Genomic DNA, 17,074 nt, shown 5'->3' on the forward strand with positions numbered 1-17,074 from the left:
TCTGTGTTGACAAAATTAATCAAATTTAAACAGTTTATCTTCCTATTTCAATCTTTCAAAAAGTATTTGTATGGGATCAACAGAGACAAAACATGAAAGTATTTCTCAGTGTAGTCACAGTCGCTCATTGTCTTACACAACAGAAGCACAGACTAGGTAGACATAACATTTTATAAAATGTAAATTGTGTGATAGATTATAGAAACGTTTGTTTTATCCTCTAGATGGGCGTCCTTTGTACGTCCTGCGGTTGGGCCAGATGGACACCAAAGGACTGGTCCGCGCTCTCGGAGAAGAGTCTCTGCTCAGACACGTATGTCACGCAATCTGAAACACACTTCAAGCTTACGTGTAGCTATGTAGGTCAAAAAATGTATAGTTCAGGTGTCAGTGGTTGGATCACAGGTTAGGGAATTAATGTACACTGGCATGTCCATGACGAGAGTATTAACACCAGGATGTAAACGGTACAGTACATATATAAATAGTCTGCTTATTTATAATGCTGCTCTCACTGTAAATTTAAGTTACGAGTGTGAGAGCCAAATGCTCAATAGTGCACTGAGGTCATGTTGTGCCATTTCAGGTGCTGTCTATTAATGAGGAGGGTCTGAGACGCTGTGAGGAGAACACCAAGGTGTTTGGTCGACCAATCAGGTAAACCTTCAGTACACTGTATGTACTTTAGAGCTGAACAGGAAATTAATTTTGATTATCAGTTAAATGTGGAAATCTTATTGTAAAGCAGAAATGCTTCCAGTCATCAAATGTGTTTATTTGCTGTTTATTTTCTCTGTTATATAATCGTAAATTCCATGTCTTTAGATTTTGGACATAAAAGCTGTAAATGTGAATGGATATGAATAGGAAAGGAGAATTAATTGAATGGAAAAGATGGAAAAAGAATTCTTTGGACCACGAGCAGCTGGAAAAAAATTGTGGGAGAAGGAGAATGATCTCCCCCAAAATAGAAAGAATGTACGAGGCTCTGAGAGGGAGAGAAATGGAGATCGTATCCGTTATTTTGGCAGCCCTTTCAAACAAGAGGAGTTGGTTGGGATAAGAGCTGTGCAGGAATGCATGCAAACTATGAATGGCTGTCACAGGCCTCAGCTCGCATTGATAGAAGGAAAAGGAGGATGTGCAGGGGGTCCAGAATTAGCAAGCGATGCCTTCACCACTTAAGCTTCACCTCAGGGTGACAGGTGCTAAGTGGTTGGAAAGAGGATGTGGCCCAGTTGTGTGTGAGTGTGTGTGAGTGTTTGCAGCGTCTAATCCTCGCCCTTCCTCTTCTGTAGCTGTTGGACGTGTCTAGTGGATCTGGAGGGGCTGAACATGCGTCACCTGTGGCGCCCAGGGGTCAAGGCGCTGCTGAGGATCATCGAGGTTGTGGAGGCCAACTACCCAGAGACTCTGGGACGGCTGCTTATCTTGAGAGCCCCCAGGGTTTTCCCTGTCCTCTGGACACTGGTAAGAATGGGATACCTGCTCAAAAAGTGTCCTTGCAATATGAGTTTGTGGATTTGAAAGGTGTGTCAAGTGTGTTGTCCACCCCCATTTTTATATCTTATGATATGATAATAAATAACATCTGCTTTGCTCTTGGTGTAAATGGATGCTTTTCTGCCATGGAATAACTAGGACACAACTAATTTGGTGGGCACATAAAACATATCCACGTCTGCCTCTGCCCTTAGGTGAGTCCATTCATTGATGAAAACACCCGCAAGAAGTTCCTAATATATGCAGGCAATGACTACCAGGGTCCCGGAGGGCTGGTGGACTACATAGACAAGGAGATCATCCCTGACTTTCTGGCAGGGGAGTGTATGGTAAGTGCCAGACGAAGATTTAAACTCTTAGCCTATCATTTCAGAATATGACTTAGTTATGGATGTGAACTTTCAGAGACACGACAGCAACCGCACTGAGATCTACTTTGTTGACCTAATTCTGTGTGTGATTGTCTTGGTGCATGCTCTTCAGTGTGAGGTACCAGAGGGCGGCCTAGTTCCCAAGTCAATGTACCGCACAGCTGAGGAGCTCGAGAACGAAGATGTCCGCATGTGGACCGAGACTATCTACCAAAGTGCCAGCGTCTTCAAAGGAGCTCCACACGAGGTGAGGCTTAATTTAGAGCACCGAAGTGGGAAGAAAAGATGGACGTTTGTGTAAAAATATATATATGGCACAACGGAGGGCTGCCCTAATGTCTCTGTTGAAAGGTCTGCCATCTAGTGGTTGTATGTGGTGGAGGAAGTCAGATGTGGCATAGCTTTAAAACATAATCCGTCTGCAGTGACCTACAGTTAATCATGTTACATAATTTATACCAAAGGGAGAGATGCATCATCACACATAATCACCCCTCTGCAAATGGTTTTGATTTCCTTTTAATGAGTTCATAACTTCACAAACGAATGTTCAGTTTTCTCTTGCTGCTCTTTGCCAAATTTAGCTGATGCCTAAATATGGAGCAACATAAAATCGATACAAGAGTTTCAAATAGGATACCACTGTTGTGAATGACGATAATAAAGAGAGCGAGGTTCACAGCCATAATGCTCTGGCGCTATTCCTGTAACTAACAAAGGATGTATGTAAATTAAATGAGAAAATAAGGTCTAAAGAGAGAAGTGATATCTTTCACTTCATGCTGGTTTAGTTATTGTGCTCTCTATATTTCCATTTCTGGCCAACCTCACCATGTCCGTCTTCCCTCCCTCCCCCAACCAGCTTCTGATAGAGATCATTGATGCCTCCTCAGTCATCACCTGGGACTTTGACATGTGCAAAGGCGACGTGGTTTTCAACATCTACCACTCCAAGCGGGCCCCCCAGCCTCTACGTAAAGACCCCCTGGGAGCTCATGTCATCACTTCTCCAGTAGGCAACAATGTCCAGCTTATTGATAAATCATGGATGCTGGGGCAAGATTACAGCATGGTGGAGACCTCGCTCACTTGCAAGGAGGGCGAGAGTGTACAGGTGAGGTTCCAGGAGTTTGAACTGATGCATAATGGTGCCAATGTTTTGATTTGTATTTCATGGTTTGCTTTTGCTTGTTAGTCATTGACGTTGTGTGTACTATTAATCTCCTCAGGGCTCTCATATTACACGGTGGCCAGGTTTCTACATCCTCCAGTGGAAGTTCCACAACATGCCGGCCTGCTCGGCCACCAACCTGCCCCGTGTGGACGACGTGCTGGCCACCCTGCAGGTCTCCTCGCACAAGTGCAAAGTCATGTACTACACTGAGGTGTTGGGCTCTGAGGACTTCAGGTTAGTGTTTGTGTGTGTGTGTGTGTTTGAGAGAGTATGAGAAAGACAAATAAATACATTGGTATCCATGTTATATATGTGAAGTGTATGTACGTGTCCTTATTTTTGCTGTTGTAAGGTGTTTACCATGATGTTGTTATAGTTTTACTTTCAAACCTTATTCCTTTATGAATGATCATTCTTCACTCCTTCCTTATTCAGTTTTCCCCTTCTACAACATACCTATTTGAAATCATAAAATCTGTAGTGTTGCTAAAATGACCCTATGAAGAGCCTTAAGAGCATCATGATTTTTCTAGACACAGAGTTTTGAAATGCTTCCCCCTCTCAGACTCCTCTAATCCAGCCTTTTCTGTCCAATCCGCTCCTGATCTATTCACAACCCTGCCTTCCTGCTGTCTTCTTCCTGTGAAGAACGGCTTGCTGGGATGTGCAGAGTTTGTAAGTGGCTCAGTGTTTGCCCCTTATCTAGTTCATTGTCATTGCTGCTAATTTGAATGGCCCCCTCCCACGTTTGCATCTGTTCGTGCTTCAGGCTGTTGTTGGCATTTTTTAACAGGATGTTGTTGCTTTGTTCACACTGAATAAATAATCCTTGCACTAAGACTACTTGCTGGCTCCACTCGCTCTCCCTGCATGTCTCACACAATTAGGAATCCTAGGCTGGATTAAATTCAGCACACAAGTGTGCACTTGTCTAGCTGCTTACAGAGACATTTCCTAGCATTTATATTGTTTTCATCACCCATCCATGTTTAATACCAACTGACTGTATCTCACTTTGCTTTCAGTGCACCTGCTGTTTCATCTTTTTTCATCTTTTACTTTTGCTTCTGAATCTAATTTGAGATTACCATTTAACACATTTTAGTGTTGTTTAACAGGATGGTTTGCTAATGGTTGACACATCTGGTTGAGACTGAAAATGTTAAACACCTGAAACACAACCTCAACTCAGAATGTGGAATTTAGTCGACTCATTTGACTGTAACGTACCTGCACAAGAACCCACAAACACATGCCAAGCGTTCTTAATGTAATAGGACAGTTGATCCTTGATTTTGTTGTAACTCCTCACTCATGGGTATTGCATTAGTGTCGACCGTTTCACACATTAAAAAAAAAAAAAAAAGTAAAGTGATACAAATATCTAGTATTAACTAAGAATGTGATAAAAAAAAAAAAAAAAGTCATTTAATTATAATCATATGGTGACCCTTTAGTGGGCCCAGACCCCCAGGTTGTAACCCCTGCTTTGGATGGCTAATGAGAACAAATCCTTGCACAAGTTAAGTGCCATCTGCATTTTCACTTTTCGCGTCGGCCACTGTAGTTCTTCTACAGGCTTTGAATACGGGGGAAGTTTCAGTTGGTTGCAATCTGCAACCTCACTGCTGGATGGCACCAAATCATCCACACTAGTCCTTTTAAACACATTAAATGCAAAAAAACAAATAGTGGTACTTAACCTTCTTAAATTATTGGATTATAATTGTATGTCCTTTTTTAATGCTTGACATGTGTTGTCATGCATTATGTAGGTGTGTGTATGATACATCATAGACATAGACCATATAGAAATGAACATGTTGTTGGTATATTGACTTTTTGATCCAAACACCAAAACACAATATAGCCTACAGACTATATTTATAAAAACGCATTAAGACTCCCATTGTGTATTATTCATGTAAATGAATGTAAAAAAAGATGCTGCATGCTCTAAAGGAAGACATAACACCAAAGGCTGTCGGGCAGAGCCTAAGCATTGTGTGCCACACAGAGTAACTTAATCTCCCACCTGTGGGTTTGATCTGGCTGCATGGCTCTGCATCACGAGTTGTGCTCACAGAATGCAGTCAGTCAGTCAGTCAGTCATATACCGGTTGTATTCATGTGAAGGTTGTGACCGCTCACATGTTCTCTGTCTCTCACCTCAGGGGTTCGATGACCAGCCTGGAGTCGAGCCACAGCGGCTTCTCTCAGCTCAGTGCCGTCACCACCTCCTCCAGCCAATCTCAGTCCAGCTCAATGATCTCCAGGTAGAAACAGGAGGCTGAGGACTCTCCCCCCCCCCAACCCCCCCAGCAGCAAGTCTCTCTTGAACTGAAGCATGCTTGCACAAATGGAAAACAATGAATAAAATCTGAGGCAAAAAGAAGAAAAACAGACTGTACAATTTTAAAGGGCTGATTTTTTTTTTTGCACAAAGGTGATATATTTTGTGTGCCTGGTATCTCAGCTGGGCTGCAGTTTGAATCAAAACATCAGCAGAATGTTTGTTTGTGTGGAAAGGTTAAAGGTCGGGAGATGAATTGCGGTGCCTTTGTGGCACGAGAAGCTGAAATGAGCAATATTCTCATCCTTGGAGCTACGAGATCAGATGAAAACACTGGAGGCGCTGTTACATATATGCATTTACATCTACACCCATCTACACGAAACATACCTCATTCATGTGCGCTCTCTGATGAACTGGATGTGCTGTTACAAACACACACACACACACACACATAGACACACACGTGGACATTTAATGACGTGCAACAATTTACAGTGTTTGCCATATTTCCAGAGGGGTTTCTTCAATCTGGTGAATTGTTTATAGGTCAAGTGTGGGAGGGCGTAGTAAATTCTGAACAGGACTTGGGTCAAAGATCACCTGCAATGTTTTTCCATCGTCATGGCGTGGATGGAGGGGGTGGAGCTTTACTGAATCACGACAATGCAGATGATGTCAGCAAAGTCGCCAGTTGACATGAGCTTTCATCGTCGTTTGTGGCAAACCCCACCTGTCCGACTCACGAGGGCTTTATCACAGCTTGAAAATCATTTGAATATTTGACCTGGGCCTGACTCTTAGCGAAGTCAATCCGCGAGAAGCAATAACACGAGTTTGACTTTCTACTGTGTGAAATATTTCTATTTTATCATTCTTGTGTATGTGAACGATCATGGGTGCTGATTGCAGATGAGCTTTTAGTTTTTTGTAAGTTGTGTCCTGGCAGATAGATAAACTGAGCCAGTTAACAACAAAGTTCTGTGGCGATATCGTTCTGTCAGGAGAGAAGCAAAAATAACTCCACAGCTTTTTCTCCTGGATTTATCTTTTCTCCTGGATTTTGTTTTTATTTTCCTTGGAATGACCACAGTTGTTTTGCTTTCTGCAAAAACCTGTTATGAAAGAGATGCCTTGTTGCTGATTTGTGAATGTGCTACTGATTGGCTAGTGCTCGCCAACCAATGAAATGCCTGAATTTGGAGGGTTGTGATGTAATTGGGCAGAACCGCCATCATTCTCTGCTTATGTTTTAGAGTGATGCAGATTTTATTGTGCATTACGGATGAATGTTACTTGATAATATACTTTGATGGCAGGCGAGGAGACAACATATTGATACTGTACGTGTACTAGTTTGTTGCTGTATTTTAGAGATGCGTAATTGACAGGGTGAAGCAGTGTGGTGTGTTACGGCATGTGGTTATTGGGTTTAAAGATATATTATTTAAAGATTGAAATATAGATATTTTAAGAGTTATGTGTCAGTAATACCATTTTAGCCTTTGTAAACATCACTTGGAAACGTACCTGCTTTTTTCAAGGTCACCACTGTAATAGATGCGCAATTGTGAATTGAATGAACATTTCGAAATGCAACACATCCTGTAATCCTTGGATTACCAGTTTTTATGACTATTTATTTGGCTGATTAGCCTTGATGACTTCACGTAGATCCGACTACCTGTCGAGGGCAGAAATGATCGCTATTGCCAAGAGTCATTCCCATGCTGTTGCCATCGTTACCGAGTTCAGCTGGCAGAAAGAAGAAGAAAAAAAAACAGACAAACATATATAAAACTAAGGCTTTCTCTTTATATCGCAATCAGACTCCTAAAAATACTGGCTCCGTCTGTGGTTTTTGATACATGAAACTGCTCGTTTTTTAAAAAAAACTGTTAATGAAAGGTCAAGAGTAAAGTTGTGCTAACTGTATGTCATTAACTGCAATAACATGAAATGCTTAACTGAAAAAAGGACCTCCTCAGATTGTGGGCTATTTAAATTGTGTATGATGGTGTAAAAGAATGAATGTGGGGGTAAAAGATATGCCTGTAAATTGTGTGTAAACAACTCTTCTCACTTGAAGCATGTATAGAAATCACAACTTAACTTTCTATCACCTGATTATTCCTTCAGGAGGTTGACTTCTATTTCTTCGATGGTTCGACTGACGATGAAACAAACGGCGTCAGTTCAACACCAAACTTAACGGCTCTCATAGTTCCCAGTCTCTTTCGCTGTGCACTCTGTCACTTGTACACTCCAGGCTTGCTGTTTTGCTTTCTAACACTTTTCATTGTGTATATCTCAGAAAGCAGAGTGGACCTTGATTGAAGCCATAGGCATAAAGAAAGTACTTCGATGTTTTGTTTAAATTTTCCAGAAAACCGTCATGATATGCCGTCTCTGACTTCAGCTCTTGCAGTGTGCACTTTTCATCAAGATCTCATGACGAATGAGGGCTATAACTGTTTGTTTATAATCTGTCTCTCTGCTTCCTTCTCATGTTGCATATCTGCTCTTTACCTTGATGTGAGGGATTATGTGTAAAGTACATGTTTGGATTAATATATGGCGCCTTTACATTTTTTGAAAACATTAAACTTGGATTATGAGAAAATATGTGCACTTGCATCACATTCCTTTTCAACTCCTTCATTGCACATGTTCTATTGTGTCGGTAGATTTCTCCTAAATTCACCAAAAGTTAACATTAGAGTTTGCCTTGTTTGCATATTTAAACTAATCATGTCTTACTTGTTCATAATCACTTTTAATAAATGATAATCGTCCTAATGTAAGTACTATAGTATAAGGATATATATATATATATATATATATATATATATATATATATATATATATATATATATATATATATATATATATATATATATATATATATATAATGTTGATATCTGTTAGTTACAATGTTTACCCAATGTACTTATACTTTGTTTTTCATTTTTGGGAATTTCATCCTCTGCACTCTGATCCTCAGGGACTTAAATCTCCCACTGCCATTACTGAAGTGAATCATGCATTCTTTAGTTCAATCTAGAGCCTTTGATTCAAAATGATAGCTTTTACTACTTTCCACAAAATCATTGTTGCTAATCATTTGACTTTTTCCCAATGTAACAATACGATACAAGGCGAATTATTTAAGTTTAAATTCTTAATGCATATTTGATAACAGGACTGAAGTTGGTTAAACGATTTAACTCAGCTAACGTGTAAAATCATATTGGTATATTTGTATGGAAGTTTATTGAAGCAGACATCAGAGCAACAATTTTAAAGTAAGGCACAGACAAATAATATATTTGACCTGGAACCTCAGTTAACTTTTAATGAACTGAGACTGAAGCTGTATCTATTGCCAATTGATTATATCAGTTTTATTGTACACATTAAGAGAATAGCTGACAATTGTCTTAGAGTGCTGAACTACATTTGTAATTTAATCACTTGTTAATTAATGAGAATCATAACAATGGGTTTCATGTTTGCTGCATTGATCAAAACAGTAATCTGTCACCACTGACCTGAATCTCTATTTCAAATTGCTGTTTTTAAGTCTCGTTTTTTTTCTCTTACTGTCAGTTCTGCTGTCAGCGTTTTACTTGAAACAAGTAGTGCTGTTGCCTTTCTGAGGTTAAGATCAAAGCATAGAAAAAGGATCAAAAGTAACAGAGATTCTGGACGGTCAAACATTGCAAGATCACACGGTTTTGAAGTAATATTGTTATCTGATTAAAATGATGTCGATGGAGCAAGGGAAATGGCCCAGCATCCCACTTTTTAAAAAGGAAGTTAACACTGGCTTCCAGTGTTCACCTACAATCAGCATACCTCTCCTTTTGACAAGCCATGCTAGTGTCATGGATCACTCCTCCCTTTTTAAAAATCTTATATTTTGATGTAGAATTTTTAGCCCATCGGTTGGAATTGTATTTGCAGCCGAGTCAAGTGTGCCATGCTTTCACTATCTTTGCTAAAACAGAGTAACAATCTGTCTCTCTGTATTCCCGCGGTCACAGTGTCTTGTCTCTGTTACTTTCACTTTGTTCTTTTCATCAAAGAATTTGTCTACAGATTTGGGATCTTTCTCTCCTCCTTAAAATTGCAGTGATCACTAGACATGTTGCTATCAGACCAGTTTTCTCTCAACCTCTGAGCTGATCATCCATTATTTTTGCCTTTATCTTTACTTGATGTGAACTGATGTGAACCTGTGACAAGGATTGCCCAATATCTAGTGAGAAGCTATTTTAAATGCCCTGTACTGGCATCATCACAATCAATTTAAGCTGGTTTTAGTCCATTAAACAAACATGACTGAACAGAATATACTGACATAGATTAATTATACCGGAACAAATAACTTAGTAACCGTTTAGATAATTGTTTTTTAATTATGGTCCATGGAGCTGCAATGTCCGAGCAAGAAAACATTGAATGGTGTGACATTTTCATTGCAATTCCTTATCCTGGCCACTAGATGGCGGAATAAACCCGCTCAGAGAGACGCAAGCCCCGCCTTCATAATGACGCCAGTACGCGGAAGCAAAACAAGTCCGCAACACGAGCGCTGGTGCTCACGGTGCTACTGTGTTAGTTTCTTCTTATTAAAAATCTTTTTGTTCCCACCTGATTGTGTCCTCTTCGCCAGACTGGTACAGATGTTCGTTCCTCCTGGAGAAGATCTGGTCAACCAATGGGAGAGGTCAGAGTGCAGTTCTTCCGTTTATACACCTGAACCTGTCACGACCTCACATACGTGGACAACTTATATCACGGACACATATCTCCGACAGTGTAGCCACTTGCTATCATTGAAGTATTAGTTTGCTAAAACAAAAAAACAAAGTGCTCCATAAGGTGCTGACAGGTGTTGCGCCACTTTTCTGCGTCCCTGTGTTGTTGTAACTCTTCTGCCAGCAGCTCTGGACTTGTGCCATCAGTCATTGATTTGTGAGTTTGTAATGACAAGGCCAGGGATAACGCCATGATTCCATATGATGTCCTTATGCCGCCTGCCATCTCCATCTGGGATGTGTTTGCTGTGGAGCTGAGGTTGATAAGCAAAGCCCTGGGTAGAGAAGTTTGGCAGAAAGCGTAATACATTTCAATGTGTTACTGTTGTTTGGATAAAACAAGCTATTTATTTAAATTCTAATGACCATTTCTCACTTTTTTTCAAATCACCCCAGCACAACCTAAGACACCACCAACCAAACTCTTAACATTTTCTATTATTAAGCAAAATCACAAAATATATTTATTCTTTCAACACATCTTACTTCTCTAAATTATGGTGATACCAGGTATGTTATTCTGGTGTAGACATATATATATATATATATATATATATCACAGCCAGCCTAAACACCTATGCGCAATGTAAACTCTTGTTAGAAATACTGGAATTATTAATACTGTTGGGGTTACAAATCTTCTGCAGTATTCTAAGACATCGAACACTTAGATTGAGCCTTGTCTGACTTAACTATAGTGAAATAAAAGAGAGTCACCAGGAGAGCAATGTCAGTCGCCAACCTTGTGTTCAGACTCCCGCTGTGAGTGAACACGTTGGACTCTGTCCTCTGTGCAGCGAGCAGGCTCGTCTCCGACTGCAGGTCATGGAGGAAGACACTGAGGACTGGCAGCGAAGTCCAGACTTCTCTGGCCTGGAGAGAGTCGGAGGAGTGGACCTGTCTTTCATCAAAGGGGATGACGTCAACGCCTGCGCCCAACTCGTGGTGCTCAGCTACCCCGACATGGAGGTGAGATGTCCCCTCACTGTGCCAAGTCGTTTCAGATGGACTGAGTTATCTATGAGCTTTGTCGGCCTCTAGTGGTGACCACTGGGAACACAATGCACTTGCTAAGTGGTTCCATAACAGAACCTGTGTGAGTCAGAAAAGGTTTTCACAAGAAAGGTATTCTAAAAATATGTCACGATGTAAACTGATCAGTATATTTAATTTTCCCTTAAAAGTAGATTTGCTGACATTATTTTGGGAATGCAAGGCTTATCTTGCTTGACTCCTGAAGCTGACTGCACAAAGAAGACTGTGAACACACTTCAACAACTGACTCATATTGTACTCCCACGATTGCTGTCTGGTTAGTTTTGGCAGCAGCTGATATGATTTGATATTTTACCATAATTTTAGCAAATGTATTACTTTGTGACCACGACCCTCTGCTCAGGAACCTTCTGATACCAAAACAGATCCTGTTCAGGCTTGAACTTGTCCAGTAATCCTGCTTATGATCTTAGTTTTCTGCATCTAACCGTGATGTCTTTTAAGGCTGAAAATGTCCCTAAACTAGTTTGGTCTGATGTACCGTACATTACATATAGAGTGGTATATGAATTTATAGATACTTGACCTGCACATGGCCACGAGATTTTATTACAGTTAAACTGCAAGGTTTGCAAAATCGAGTTTCTTGACGTTCAAAACAGAAGGTTACTTTTTTGTAGCCAACTACTACTTACAACCCGAGGTTTCAGCTCCGTACTTATTTATACTGAGTTATCTCCACGACAACTGAGTAAACTTCATCTGCTGAGGAAGATCAGGAAATAGTGTGGTTGAAAGTTCTGGAATACACAATTTCTTTCAGCCAATGTTCGAATTACATAAAATTTGTATTTTTGGATCGTTTGCACATTGACTCATAATAGCTTGTATTTAACCCATATTTAAACCTGTATTAATTGTGAGGTTTATAGCCGGCAAAAAACATTAATTTGGAGTCATTGTTCTGTCTGCCTGATGCATATTAGTCCCATATTCTTCTCTTTTTAGCACCTAATCTGCTAAATGCTCCGCGATGTTCCCTAGCTAGTCGCTAAGTTGTCTTTGAGCTGTTTGGTGCTGTAGTGCTCTCTGGGTTTATCAGATGAGAGAAACAAAAACAAAAACAAAAACAGGAATGTTTGCAAAGCTCTAAAACCAAAACAATGAGCTTGAAGACGCTACAAATCCCCATGGTTGTTATTTCTCTGAAGGCTCATAACTACGATGGACATCTTTCATATTAATGTATGTCATTTCATCTATTGTTGATGTCAAAATATTGATCATAGCAGTAAAATGTAACAGTGTTGGAGAGGTGCTGAACACGGTGAAAACACAATTGTAAATGAAAATAATCTCAAACTCGTAGCCACAATGCAAAAAACATTTCTACATTATTAAATAAGTAAAACCGTGTTCCCACGGAAACCCGGAAAACAGTAGGAGCACATGAGAGAATAAGTCAAATGTAACCTATATTTACATTATTTTTTGGGGTTATTATACGAGGAGGACACAGATCAACAATATGGAATCAAGACAAATGTGGTTGTAATACTTTGCTGTAGAAAACGCATTCTAATTGTACATAGACCGTACAATATCATGAAGGAATAATGAACTACACGTAAAAAGGCCTATTTGTTAATACAAACATCCAAACTCAAAGGGGCCTTTAAATGTTATTGATTCATTTTGCAAAACAGCCTTCTAATCACTTTACATGCGCCTCCTCTCATGGGTGAGATGGATTTTAATATTCTTAACCAAAAGGTTTGTGGATGTCTAATCTCATCCAAATACATTTTCTTCAAGCAGACTTGCCAAGCATAAAAAGCAATATTAATACACATAAGAGCCGAGGTTTAGTATACAACACATCTCAAGGTCGAGTCTTGTTACACAAGCTGTTCTTTAAGTGACCTTGGCAGTTCTAATTTACATTTCATTATTCTCTTTTCCATCAGCCTTTCACAAGCATTCCTCCTCCCTTGCATTTATATGCTGGCCCCTTCTCCTTATGTAACGCGTTATAATTAATGACATTTGTCACTGTATGCTGTTGATAAATGGACCCAACAAGGCTAATGAGATGTTCAGAAAGGCGGCCCGGTTCTTGGATTATGTTCCCTGCTTGCTTTTCAATTTACACTAACACTGCCACCTGAGACCATTTGTGACACAGAGTAATATTGGTAACATGAGACGTTGCGCGTTACAGTAAAAAAGGCACTTTTATTGTTCAGTTTGCATTTAAATAAACTAATCTTAAACACACTTAAAACAACAACTGTAAATGTGAATTAATATCCTTTCGGCATGAATAACCCAATCAAACTTTCCCGTATAACAAGCTGGTCATAAATACGACATTGACATATCCTGAATGCTAGTCGATATTTCTGATGGATAAGTCTGTTCTGAAAACGTCCAGCGTGAGCGGCTTGCCTTCATCCACCAACGAGAGCGTTTGCATATTTTATTCGTAGCCATTGCTGGTCGGCCTTGACAAGAGGGGTTTTTTATCTGACGATGCAGCATCTGGCACATGTTGTCACTGTGAGCGGAACACTGGTCCAAAACATTTCAATGGCAATAAATTCAACATGCAAAGGTTTTTAGATTAGGAGGAGACATTAACTAGAGTGCTAGGGTGGGTTGTTTGTTGTGTCGTGTGTTGGTTATTGTGACCGCCAACAAACGATAGAATGGTGATGTTATTTCTTTCTGCAAATTGTTATAAATGAACTGATCGACGACACCAAAAAAAAGGGTTTTGTTCCGTGTTGAGGGAGAACCAAGGGCCATGTCATTGCTTAATGCACAGACACTCCGTTAGGAAACCAAAAATATAGAATATAAACCTTTTTGTGTACTGTTTTTCTTTTCTTTCTCAGAGCAGAGCACTGGACGTGAAATTTACTGAGTGGATGTTCACAGCCTTAAATCAACAAGAAGTTAATTTTGTGCCAGATGGGCGATGTTAGTGATGATCTTACACAGCTTGTGTGGACTCCTTAAATACACACTGGGGTGGATGCATTTGTCCAAAGCATGCAGCACTCTGACCCTGACGGTGTCATTGTCTGAGCTCCTTTCAGGACAACAGATGCTTCCACACCCAGTGCTGTTATTACACTGAGTTGACAATGTTAACATGGGAGTGGGGCTGCACTGCCACCTCACAGCAAGAGAGGTGATCCCAGTGATCAAGAGAGGAGGGATCCCGGGCGCTCCTTCTGTGTGGAGTTTGCACGTTCTCCCCGTGGCAGTGTGGGTTCCCTCCGGGTTCTCCGGCTTCCTCCCACAGTCCAAAGACATGCAGCTTAGGTTATTTGGAGACTCTAAATTGCCGTGTGTGTGAATGTGAATGGTTGGCTGTTTATATGAACCCTGTGATGGACTGGTGACCTGTCCAGGGTGAACCCTGCCTTCACCCCAATGTCAGCTGGGATCGGCTCCAGCGCCCCTAAATAGGATAAGCGGTTCGGATAATGGAATGGAGTATGGGAGTGTGTCAGTGAGTGTGAGATCTTAACCACAATTTCTGTCCCCTCGTCTTTTCCCAGGTGCTCTATGAAGACAGTCAGATGGTGACCCTGACGGCCCCCTACATAGCTGGCTTCCTGGCCTTCAGAGAAACCCCATTCCTTCTGGAAGCTCTGCAGCGGCTGGAGAGGAATCAGCCCAAACTTCTACCTCAGGTCAGCTTCTGCACAAATACACTAAAGTCGGTCCTAGAGGATTAAAGGGATAGTTTGGATCTTTTGTATGGGGTACTTAGACATAGTCAGTGTATTACTTGCACAGTAGATGGCTGCAGGTATTACATGCCCGTAGTCTGGTGAAACAGACAGAAGTACCAGCACAGAAGCAGAACAATGTACTGTAGTGCAGCGGTTGCATGCTTCGGATTTGCTTCATCATGGTTCTAGAGGAGTACCTCACATGAGTACCTCACATGACCTCAGGCCCTTAGAATATTTGTAAAAATGTAACATTTTGAGATCAGACTTTTGGGACTTTATTTGGGTCTTCTATGTGTGTTGAAGTATAAATGTAAGGCGTTGCTCGCTTTTCCACTTGCAGAAAAACACTGATATTAAAATTTGGCATCTTTGATCCTGAACCAGCTTCTGAGAGGACCGGGGGAAAGCTTCCGTGTATCAAGACGGTTCCTCCTCAATAAACAGTGGCCATAAACCTCAGTCTCAGCTTGTCAGGCTCTATTGTCTCCTTGCTCACCTGTAGTTGTACTTTGTTAGCATCAGGTGGGCCGAGGTGCAGGTGTGCTTTGATTGATTAGATTATATATATATATATATATATATATATATATATATATATATATATATATATATATATATATATATATATTCATCCATCCTCAGGGGGAAATTTCTTTACGCAGCAGCAAAACATTTTTTCCAAATATACAATACAATACAATGAAATAAAATAGCAGGACATATTACATTAAGAATTTAAATAATAATGGAAATGAAAATGTAAAAAATCAAATCAAATTGACAGCGTATGCAGTGTCTCTAAAGTATCAAGTGACAGCGGTGCAAGGTTTATTGATGATCAGTTTGTAATGATACAGCCAGCATGGTAACATGCTTATACATTATATATTTAAATCAGTATTAGTTATGACATGCTAGCCTTAATCTTATAGTACAGATGACATTTTAATCATACATTTTTTAGGTATCCAGGATGAACTGAAGACATGAGTACATGGAAGTCCCAGACTTATAAAAATGGTTTGAGGTTACTGGCACTCAACGAGACACTGACACTTTTCTGCTCATTTAAATGGTGTAAATCTTCCCGTACTTCATGCACGTTAAACACACTGAATGAATTGCAACTCCTATGACAACGCTCCTCTGTTCTCCCTCCCTCACTGTTTCTCCACAAGTCACCTCTAATTCATTCTCACCCCCTCGCTTCTGTCTGTCGCAGCCCACACGCCTCCCTCGCATCCTCCCACTCTGTCTCTTTGTCACCACACACGGAGGTGTGCAGAAACAAGACACACAAGTTTTATTTGTACTGACATATAGCCCTGGACAGATGCAATCAGTGCTCCGTTTATCTGCAACCTTTGAAGTGATGTTTTTCCCAGTGACTTATGGAGTCACAGCTGAAATAAGTCAGTCACCTTTGGCTTCAGCTCTGGAAGAGTGAGAGCATCAGAGTGAGGATCTCTTTGTAAATGTACCTTTTGAAGCTCAGGATAAAGACACTCCGCTATCTCACACTCTATTGTCCCTTTTACACATGCAGTCTATCCCTGAAAAGCTCAGGAACATGGGGTTGTGTGTGAGTCGGAGGAGCGGGGATCGATATTCAGGGTATCCTGTACCACCACGTTCTGACCTCAAGACCTCGTAACCTCCTCCTCCTCCTCCTCCTCCTCCTCCTCCTCCTCCTCCTCCTCCTCCTCCTCCTCCTCCTCCTCCTCCTCCTCCTCCTTCTTCTTCTTCTTCTTCTTCTTCTTCTTCTTCTTCTTCTTCTTCTTCTTCTTCTTCTTCTTCTTCTTCTTCTTCTTCTTCTTCTTCTTCTTCTTCTTCTTCTTCTTCTTCTTCTTCTTCTTCTTCTTCGCCTCAAAATGGAAATATATCTAAATGTAATGCATGTATGAATAGAGAAACTCACGAGCAGTGTCTCAAAGGTTATCCCAGTAATTTACTTGGAACTATGTGTGAAATAGTCAGGCAGTGGTAGCAGACGGGTCACAGACTGTAAATAAGCAGAAACAAGTCTCACTGCGGGCCTTTTAAGTTGTTATATGAGGAGAGCACAGGTGGATGTAATAACATTAACGATGCCTCTGCTCCACCAAGTGTCTCAGCAGCCATGATTAACGTTATTAATTACACCTCTGCTTGTCCTGCTATGGCAT

The 17,074-nt window shown here is 40.6% G+C and overlaps 2 protein-coding genes across 4 annotated transcripts in view; both read left to right on the forward strand.

Moving 5' to 3' along the window:
- si:dkey-237i9.1 (SEC14-like protein 1) overlaps positions 1-7,966 on the forward strand; it is a 30,842-nt gene extending 22,876 nt beyond the window's left edge. The window contains exons 9-16 of the mRNA XM_034529852.1: positions 225-313; positions 587-657; positions 1,299-1,470; positions 1,698-1,832; positions 1,987-2,121; positions 2,737-2,988; positions 3,104-3,282; positions 5,223-7,966. Coding sequence (XP_034385743.1) covers positions 225-313; positions 587-657; positions 1,299-1,470; positions 1,698-1,832; positions 1,987-2,121; positions 2,737-2,988; positions 3,104-3,282; positions 5,223-5,328 — 1,139 coding nt within the window. The 3' untranslated portion in view covers positions 5,329-7,966. The remainder of the gene's footprint in view (positions 1-224; positions 314-586; positions 658-1,298; positions 1,471-1,697; positions 1,833-1,986; positions 2,122-2,736; positions 2,989-3,103; positions 3,283-5,222) is intronic.
- Positions 7,967-9,908: 1,942 nt separating this feature from the next.
- Positions 9,909-17,074, forward strand: part of LOC117736655 (endonuclease V-like) — a 48,237-nt gene continuing 41,071 nt past the window's right edge. Inside the window, exons 1-3 of one of the 3 annotated variants that reach the window (XM_034542154.1) lie at positions 9,909-10,073; positions 10,962-11,133; positions 14,730-14,864. In XM_034542154.1, coding sequence (XP_034398045.1) covers positions 10,030-10,073; positions 10,962-11,133; positions 14,730-14,864 — 351 coding nt within the window. In that variant the 5' untranslated portion in view covers positions 9,909-10,029. The remainder of the gene's footprint in view (positions 10,074-10,961; positions 11,134-14,729; positions 14,865-17,074) is intronic. The other 2 variants (XM_034542136.1, XM_034542145.1) reach the window with 2 other exon arrangements.

Source organism: Cyclopterus lumpus, chromosome 1, assembly GCF_009769545.1.
Source record: "Cyclopterus lumpus isolate fCycLum1 chromosome 1, fCycLum1.pri, whole genome shotgun sequence".
NCBI classification, from domain to species: Eukaryota; Metazoa; Chordata; class Actinopteri; order Perciformes; family Cyclopteridae; genus Cyclopterus; species Cyclopterus lumpus.